Source organism: Solanum verrucosum, unplaced genomic scaffold (genome assembly GCF_900185275.1).
Source record: "Solanum verrucosum unplaced genomic scaffold, falcon-dt-bn FXZP01000196.1, whole genome shotgun sequence".
NCBI lineage: Eukaryota > Viridiplantae > Streptophyta > Magnoliopsida > Solanales > Solanaceae > Solanum > Solanum verrucosum.
In genome coordinates, this window is record NW_026020420.1 from 357,235 (window position 1) to 366,161 (window position 8,927).

General features: G+C 31.9%; 3 protein-coding genes across 3 annotated transcripts; all 3 read left to right on the forward strand.

Moving 5' to 3' along the window:
• The first annotated feature begins 249 nt into the window (after window positions 1-249).
• Window positions 250-1,869, forward strand: LOC125806812 (transcription factor ORG2-like). The gene is made up of 3 exons (XM_049486562.1): window positions 250-561; window positions 892-1,257; window positions 1,696-1,869. The coding sequence occupies exons 1-3, from the start codon at window positions 250-252 to the stop codon at window positions 1,774-1,776; spliced, it is 759 nt and encodes a 252-aa protein (XP_049342519.1). The 3' UTR covers window positions 1,777-1,869.
• A 1,740-nt stretch (window positions 1,870-3,609) lies between these two features.
• LOC125806810 (transcription factor ORG2-like) lies at window positions 3,610-5,345 on the forward strand. The gene is made up of 3 exons (XM_049486561.1): window positions 3,610-3,948; window positions 4,567-4,932; window positions 5,262-5,345. Exons 1-3 carry the CDS (start codon window positions 3,634-3,636, stop codon window positions 5,343-5,345), a joined length of 765 nt encoding a protein of 254 aa, XP_049342518.1. The 5' UTR covers window positions 3,610-3,633.
• Window positions 5,346-6,985: 1,640 nt separating this feature from the next.
• On the forward strand, window positions 6,986-8,447 carry LOC125807015 (uncharacterized). The gene is made up of 4 exons (XM_049486766.1): window positions 6,986-7,108; window positions 7,610-7,716; window positions 7,801-7,882; window positions 7,968-8,447. Exons 1-4 carry the CDS (start codon window positions 6,986-6,988, stop codon window positions 8,445-8,447), a joined length of 792 nt encoding a protein of 263 aa, XP_049342723.1.
• Window positions 8,448-8,927: the final 480 nt, after the last annotated feature.

The following is an 8,927-nucleotide window of genomic DNA, read 5'->3' on the forward strand; positions in this document are numbered from 1 at the left end:
ATTAAAATCAAAATTCTTCAATAATTGAAGGACCAAATGTGCAATTATCCCAAATAATTAAATATTTCTTAATTAGAGTAACTATCATGATGAGCTGTGCTCTGATGAAATCTATTGGTTATAAACTATAAAATCCTCATATATAAACATCATGTCAACATTGTCTTACAAAATAGTACTACTCCCTAATTAGTACTACTAATTAGTAATTAAAGTACAAAAAAAGTCTTAAGAGTGTGATTAGCAAAAATGCTAGCCGTTTCTTCTCCTATGTTTTCTACTAATTATAATAATTTTGGTTGGCTTTTGGAAGATCCAATTAGCCAACAAATTAACATTAATCCCATGGAACCTCTTCATTCCTCATCATCATCACAAAAAAACCTTCAACACTCTGATTCAAATAAATTTGATCAGATTACTATCAACGGTGGTGATCATCATCAATCTGATCAGACGGTGAAGAAGCTTAATCATAACGCAAGTGAACGTGATCGTAGAAAGAATATCAACGGCTTATATTCTTCTCTTCGTTCTTTACTTCCTCCTTCTGATCATACGGTATGATTTCTTTTCTTTGATCATATTCATCCCAGAAAATCTGTTTATTTTGAAAAGTATTTTTGTCATACGTGCTTTACAAAAAAATACTTTTAAAAAGTAACCTTCTATGTTTGACTTATCAATTTGGAAAATACTCCTGTCAATATTAGAACAATAATTTGTGCTTGACTAGGAAAACGATCTTTCTACTACTCAAAATCAAAAAAAAATTAGCCTAGCAAACACTTTAGACTTCTCAAAAATTTGATCAAACAGACGATTAATTTTGGAGTAATTTTTTTTATTGTCATATGCTTATGAGACTTCATTAATCTTCATGTTTCACAGAAAAAGCTAAGTATTCCATCAACAATATCAAAAATTCTAAAGTACATACCAGAGTTACAAAGTGAAGTGGAAAGATTGGTTCAAAAGAAAGAAGAATTTACATCAACAACTATTTCCAATAAAGAAAATTCAGGTGATTTTAACAAGCAAAAAAGAAGAAGTGGAGGAATTGAAAATTCTTCATTAGTTATTTCAACAAGTAAATTAGGTGAAAAAGAAATAGTGGTTCAAATATCAACTTTGAAGATCAATAAAGGTTCAATTGGTGAGGCTATTTCACAATTAGAAGATGAAGGACTTGTTCTACTAAATGCAACTTCTTTTGAAACTTTTGAAGATAGAGTATTCTATACCTTGCATTTTCAGGTATTATCACATATCCTTTAATTTCTGTCTGTCGATGCATTTGCTTTGAATCTTGTTATTTTATTACCATGTTTTTCTTTCAACCTTGCTTCGAAAACTTCTCTTTTGAGTCGAACGTCTATTAGAAACAATCTTCCTAGACTCCACTTGTAGGATTATGTATGTTATTGTATTAAATGTCTTTTTGTGTTCCTTTTAATTGTATGGTATCTGAACTTCACCTACCGCTTAATCAAGAATAATAAAAAAGGACATTTTATCACAAGAACAAAACTGAATTATACTAATAAGAATAAAAAAGAGCAATTATTTGTCTTTTTATTAGACAATATTCAAAGCATGATCATATATATATTGATATATTAGTAAATTTTTGTTTGTTTTCTATTTTACTAATTATTATTTTTTCTTCTTTTGATTTGGGTATTTGTTCAACAGGTTGAAGGAAGTATGGTGGCTGATGTTGACATGTTAAGAGACAAACTCTCATATTATTTTGAGAAGGAAGACAAGTTATAATTACTACAATGAATTTCTAGTTTAATTTTTAGAAAGATTTAATTTATATAAAAATGACATTGTAATTTCAGTTTAATTTTTTCCTTTTTTGCTAATATATATGTAAATTCCATCTTATTTTTCTTGTCATTGTGAATGTGCCTTCATTTTCAAGAGAGGCAATATCTTGTAATCATAGACATGTTGACTATAGTAATATTCTTTGGATCTTGAGTCATTTGCATTTCCACAAATTTGGGATTTAGTAGATTTCTATACAAATTTGTTTGATGGGGAATTTATATCAAATTAAAGCTCCTTCTTAGGTAGAGACGAATCCAAAATTTTGAAGTTTATTATTAATTTCTATAACAATTTTAATTTATTATATGACAATAATTGAGTTCGTAGTCAAATATTATATAGGATTTAAGCAAAAGTTGTTGAGTTTCCGTGAACTCACACCTGACAAACTGGCCCGCTCCTGCTAATAGTGAGTTGTTATGGCTGAATCCAAATTAGTCGGGTTTGCTTGAATTTAAAACTTTGAAATCGTAAGAATTTGATTAGCAAAACTGCTAAAGCATCTTGTTTCGTAAGTCGTAAGTGTTGAAATATGTTATCGATCTCATCTAATATTTTTAGTTATTGAGCATAAGCACATTTCTCTATAGTTATTAATTCACGTATGGATCAGATTGACGTTATGTCTAACTCAATCGGAAAAAAAAAGCTCCATTTATCAAAAACCATATATAAGGGATTTAATTATCTCACCTAACCAATGTGGGACACTAATATCTGACACATATAAAATTTTATATATTTCATTGTATCACATTAAGCTCTACCAAGTACCAAGTAATTCACAAATAAGAGTTATTTGCACTCCCTTTCTATTTTCTTCTAGCTCTTCTAGTTTGGAATTTTGTGGATTCCAAAATTAGATACTTAAGTTCAAATATTTTTGTTTATGAAATGTCAAAGTTCAAATATTCTCATAATCTTTAAAAGAGATGATATATTTAAATATGTGGTGATCTAAACCACGTCACCTACTATTTGTTTGGCCCAAGAAATTTTACGAATTTCTCACTTAGATATATTATTATCGAGCCCCGAATATTAGATTCATGTAACATGATAAAAATTTCTCATTTCTTAACCAAAAAAAATATATGGTTATGAAAGAGTGAGGTGAAACAAAACAAACTTGGTGATAGAGTCGTGAAAATGCTTTTTTCGAACAACAAGAAGCTCTAGAGATTTGAGGGCTCTTGCTATAGCCAAATACAAGGTAATTAAGAATCATTTATACCAATACTGATACGTATGTACCATATGATTTTGTATGCTTGTGTTATAAAGTTCTTTACTTTCTTCTCTCATCCAATATGAGATTCGCCTAAGATTTCACGTACACCTCTTCAGATCGAAAACTTGTTAATCTAAAAAAAATTCAGTCCTTATCTGTGACCGCTCCATGTCATGAGGCACCACATTTAATTTAATTAATTAAACGTGCTTACATGCACGTGACATGGCCACTAACTACTCAAGTTTATAAATTATAACTAAAAACATACTCAAAGCTTGTGCATGACATGGTATCCACACGCAATACACATTACAAACTTATACATTTTAAATGCAAATAAACATTGTCCATAGAATTACACAAGTCTATATTATATACAATTATTATTTTAACAGATAAAAAAGACTAAACATTAATTTATTTCACTTGTTATGATATGATGTATGTCCTTATCGAAACTATATAGTATAGATTAATTCTCATTATAAATGTCATATGACAACATAGTCTTAATCACAAATTAGTAGTAAACCAGAAAAATTAAGTGTTAATTAGCAAAAATGTTAGCCATTTCTTCTTCTACTTCTCCTTTATTTTCTACTACTACTAATAATAACTTTGGTTGGCTTTTGGAAGATCTTATAAGCCATGAATTAACAAATAGTGGAGAAACTTCAAATTCATCTCATAATAAGAGCCTTCAACATTGTGATTCAAATAAATTTGATCAAATTATTATCAACGGTGGTGATCATCATCAACCTGATCAGACGGTGAAGAAGCTTAATCATAACGCAAGTGAACGTGATCGTAGAAAGAAAATCAACGGCTTATATTCTTCTCTTCGTTCTTTGCTTCCTCCTTCTGATCATACGGTATGATTTTTAAAGCTTAAGGATATTTTTGGGAAAAATTGTGTGATTTTGGTTCAAAACGAATTTTAAAAAGTGTCTTTTATGTTGTTTTAGCATCGAATAAAGATTAGTATCAGAGCTAGTGATTTGATAAGACGAATATGAAATTGGTAGAGTGATGACTTGAGGCTTGACTTAATATCTTTACCCGTCTACGAGTTAATTTACTATCTTTACCTATAGCTTGAAAAAGCATACACACAAAAAGAGGCATATGTTTGGCTTAGATGGCCATAAATTAAATACTCCGAATGATGATGGTGTCACATAGTAAATTTCAAATTATCCCATGAATCTAGGTGAAGGGCATGTGGAACTTATATGGTTCAAGGGGGTGTATCCGAATAAAGTCATATATACATAGCTAGAAAAAAGAAGAAGTCATATGATACTTTTAATGATGTGAGACCTTTTTGATAAAACTGTGCGAACATGACCTCAAATGTACAATATCATAAAAAAGTATCTTTAGGTTGTTTTAGCTTTTGACAATATGGAGATTTACACTTAATTTTGAAGTATTTTTTTATTCATAATTATGCTCACTAATATTACTTCTTCATTTTTTATGTTTCACAGAAAAAGCTAAGCATTCCATCAACAGTATCAAGAATTCTAAAGTACATACCAGAATTACAAAGTGAAGTGGAAAGATTGGTTCAAAAGAAAGAAGAATTTACATCAACAACTATTTCCAATAGACAAAATTTAGGTGATTTTACCAAACAAAAAAGAATAAAAGGAGGAATTGAGAATTCTTCATTTGTTATTTCAACAAGTGAATTAGGTGATAAAGAAATTGTGATTCAAATATCAACTTTGAAGATCAATAAAGGTTCAATTAGTGAGGCTATTTCACAATTAGAAGATGAAGGACTTGTTCTACTAAATGCAACTTCTTTTGAAACTTTTGAAGATAGAGTATTCTACACCTTGCATTTTCAGGTATTATTAAATATCCTTTTAATTATTTCTATTGCTTTAATCCCCACCTTGTTGCTCGGATCCTGCAAAAATGTTGTCGGATGTGTGTTATATCCTCAAAAAATGAGTTGGGACGATGTTTTTGGAGGATTCGAGGAATGTAATCTTTAGGTATGTTTTATTTAGAGAGATGTATCGGGAACAACCTCTCTATCTCTATGAGATAGGGGTAAGGTCTGCGTATACTCTATTATCTCCAGACTCCACTTGTGATATTACACTGTATGTTATTTTTGTTTTTGTTTATATATAGTGTTTTTCCTTATGTTTTTTATTATTTTGGTCAACAGGTTGAAGGAAGTATGGTAGTTGAGGTTGACATGTTAAGAGACAAGCTATCATCATATTTTGAGAATGAAGAAAACTTATTATGACAATGAATTTCTAGTTTTATGTTTATTGAAAAACATTGTAATCACACTTTTCCTTTTCTTTTTTTTTCCATCTTTTTCCTCTTGGACAATACTCAAGAGCAATACAAAAATGTAAATGTCTTTTTATTTACCACGTTATTGTTATCACCATTTCCACAAATCTCAATTGGTTTTGTAGTCCTTTACAAATTCGTTTTTAGTTTTATGTTTGAAAGTGTGAAAATAAGCCTCAATTGGTGAATTAACAAACCTATCTTTGAAGCGTCAGATTTTTTTTATAGCAAGATATTGTTATTAAGAACATATTATATAGCATGCAGTTATTTATGTATTATATGTAAGTAACTTATGCAACAACATGAATAGTGATAAGATAAAAGAAAGGCTTGCTAGAGCTCAAAGAGAGTGAGTGCACCTGCATTGCTGCATGGCCTTTATATACATTAATTAAAGAGAGGAATTATTGAAAATACCTGTAAACTTATTAGTTTCATTTCCGAATTATCGATAGAGTGACAATCTTAAATCACCCCTCTACTTAACTAATTGAACTTAAATACAATCCTTGATCTTGCCACATGGGTGAAATACACTCCTGAATTCTCGTTAAATTTATGTGTGTATTCAACACTTTCTCGATTTTTTATTAAGAGCTTCATGCTCCTACCAAAGTTTGAAACCACTTCCTATGTCATAAGGCAGATATTAGGAGTGTATCTAAATTTAGTTAGTCAAGTAGAGGGATAATTTTAAGGCTGTCAATAGTTCGAGGACACAATTAATAATTTACGCCAATTTCAGGGTGTTTTCAGTACTTTAGTCTAACAAATTCTTGTACGTACAATAGCTAGCACTACCTGAAACTAATTTTTGGCTCTCTGTTCATCATATTCACGTTTTCTTTTTCTGCAAGACTCCATTAATAACATTCTCCACATTCATGAAGAAACTCCATATCCCTCTATCAGATTATACAGAAAATTGGAAAAACTTTCAAAAAGATAAACGCTACCAAATAATGTTAGCAAATAGAACTGATCAATATTTCAACAAGGAGCATTATGAAGCTGAACAGATCATCAAATATGGATATACGCGAATATTAGTACGTTTCATCTTCTTTTTTCTTCATGATTCAACTAACATTCTTGTTCCCTTTCTTGAACCCTTTTTTTTATGACAGTTTGAGAAGTTACCAGAGATTGTGAGAGATTTTACCGTCGGTTTAGCTTTGATTGAGCAGTTACCAAATATCGCGCCATTTTTGTTGGAGTCAGCTGCCTACAGGATCATGCTTTTAATAGTTAACAGTAAGATACGTCTCAAACTAGAATAAATGTTTTATCTTATAATTATACGGTTTATCATAGTCGAGGTGACATTTTGATTTTTTTTTTTTGGCACATTATGCAGAGGATGATGATTATTACAATCTTGACATGGATAGTTTTTTCAATAATGGGATTGTAGACAATCTAATTGAATGTTGTCGATCAAGAAATTGGCGTAGTCTTCGTGTGAGTATAGTAACTTATAATAGTAGTTTGATACATAGCAAGTAATATGTTACTGATTTTGCTCTTTTTTTTCTTAAGAGTCAAGCTGCTGAGACATTATGTGAATTGGTTAGATGTGGAACGATGGCACAGAATCAGGAATTGCTTAGACGTGGTGTCGTTACTATTTTCCTGCAAATGCTTAATGATGATGAAGCTATAGACCTTGATGATGAGGACTGGTTGGATGACTTACTAATTGTTGAGGTACAATGCTAATTTGGCATCCCTTGGTAGCGTATTGTAGGTCTAAAAATCTCGATAAGTTCACAATTTTTTGGCTAAGGAAATCCCATTTACCGGTTGGAAATGCCAGATACTGAGTTGTTTTGAGAGTCCACAGAGTGTAATAATAAATAGAGTTTATATTCCTGATATGATTAATCATCAGAAGGTGGAACTTCTTTTTAGCTTGTAATGTTCCGCGTTTCCTGATTGATGTAGTCAGATGTATTCTGTTTGTAAGATTTATATGGAAACACCCTTCCGCATCCAATTATCCCACCAAAAGTTGGATTCTCCTTCGATAGTCCAAACTAGACCTATCAGGAGGTGTTTTCAAATGTGTGATTGACCACTTCTCGGCTTCTTTGCCACCGGATGAGTATATCTGCAGTACATGTTCTATATGAAGGAACTACAATGATTGTACGAAACAATCGATGTTTTTAGATCTCCTAACTTATTTTTTTATTTTATTTACTAAAGGCTGTGCAGACTTTGGCTTTATTGTCAACTAAAGTAGATGTCAGGGATGATTTGGTTACTGCATTTGTTGAGCAAAATCTGTGTAGAAGGGTGATGTTGCTTTTCAGGTTAGTTCTTCTCGATCACATGCTTGTCGTCTACTGTTCTGCTATGTTTTGCCTACGCGATCTGATAAAATGAGTTGATTATAGGAATACTAGACACACCATAGTTGAAAATGTGTTGACATTTGTGGAGAACTTTCTTACTAGAGGAACTGAAGAGCAAATACAGGTAATCCAAACTCCAAAGCATTTGTTGTCTCTTATTCCATCATTTATTGTTTTACTAAGTTTTCATCTTATGTTATGTGTTTTAGGTTCTCCTTGACAACCAAGTTTTGCATCATCTCAGACTTGTAATTGTCGAGCCTGTGGTGTCCGATTTATACCTCCTTGGTGGACAATATAAGGCAGTAGAGATTTTGGGTAATTTTGCCCGTCGTTCAAGAAGGTTGAGGGACCTTGTTATTGACAGTGGTGAAGATCTCATCTCATTATTTCGAGTTCTTTGTTCCCTAGCAGATGATGCCATCGTTGCATTTGACGCTTCACCAGCAATCAGTGCTGCCAGGACAATAGGATACTTGTGTTTTGGTAGTCCACCCCCACCATTTGATAAGGTTGAGCTTGTTTTCTGTTCATTAAGATCTATATATCACAGACACCTCACTTATTTCTTTGATGCTGATACGCGCTACATTGTTGTTATTTCAGTTGAGACCATCATTACCAATCCTCTGGTTTCTCATAAATCAACTGGAGCCTCATATAGGAGAAAGAGCATGTCCTGCTACTAAGCATGCGTGCTTGATTGTTGCATGTCTGTCACGCGGTGGATTTGATCCTATAAATGCATTGATTGATGACAATATGTGCCCAAGCGTGGTGATGCTTTTGGCGTAAGTTGTTTTAGCTAGTTCTGATAAAATGTTTAGCTAGTATAACATAGAATCTAATAAACTTGAGGTTATACAGACATCCTGACAGTGAGGTAGTTGCAAGTGTGCTGAAGGTTGTGGAGAACTTCCTTAAGAATGGAACTGAGAATCAAATTCAGGTAATCTTGTATTGTCGACTTTTACTTGTTTCGTAGGTATTATGTCATTTTTGTGAATGAAAGTCTACTTAATTTTTCTAGGTTCTACATGACAACCAAGTTCTTCAACATGTTTTAGAAATTTTAATCAATCATGACAACCTACCTCCTTTACATCTGAGGAGTGTTTGTCGTGCCATCGCAAATATAGTGAACTACCGGAGCAGTCAAATCCAGGTTC

Coding starts and splice junctions, on each gene's coding strand:
- LOC125807015 (XM_049486766.1), top strand. CDS start 6,986: ATGGCACAGAATCAGGAATTGCTTAGACGTGGTGTCGTTACTATTTTC. Junction 7,717..7,800: donor AGGGTGATGTTGCTTTTCAG/GTTAGTTCTTCT, acceptor AGTTGATTATAG/GAATACTAGACACACCATAG. Junction 7,883..7,967: donor GAACTGAAGAGCAAATACAG/GTAATCCAAACT, acceptor TATGTGTTTTAG/GTTCTCCTTGACAACCAAGT.
- LOC125806812 (XM_049486562.1), top strand. CDS start 250: ATGCTAGCCGTTTCTTCTCCTATGTTTTCTACTAATTATAATAATTTT. Junction 562..891: donor TTCCTCCTTCTGATCATACG/GTATGATTTCTT, acceptor CATGTTTCACAG/AAAAAGCTAAGTATTCCATC. Junction 1,258..1,695: donor TCTATACCTTGCATTTTCAG/GTATTATCACAT, acceptor TTTGTTCAACAG/GTTGAAGGAAGTATGGTGGC.
- LOC125806810 (XM_049486561.1), top strand. CDS start 3,634: ATGTTAGCCATTTCTTCTTCTACTTCTCCTTTATTTTCTACTACTACT. Junction 3,949..4,566: donor TTCCTCCTTCTGATCATACG/GTATGATTTTTA, acceptor TATGTTTCACAG/AAAAAGCTAAGCATTCCATC. Junction 4,933..5,261: donor TCTACACCTTGCATTTTCAG/GTATTATTAAAT, acceptor TTTGGTCAACAG/GTTGAAGGAAGTATGGTAGT.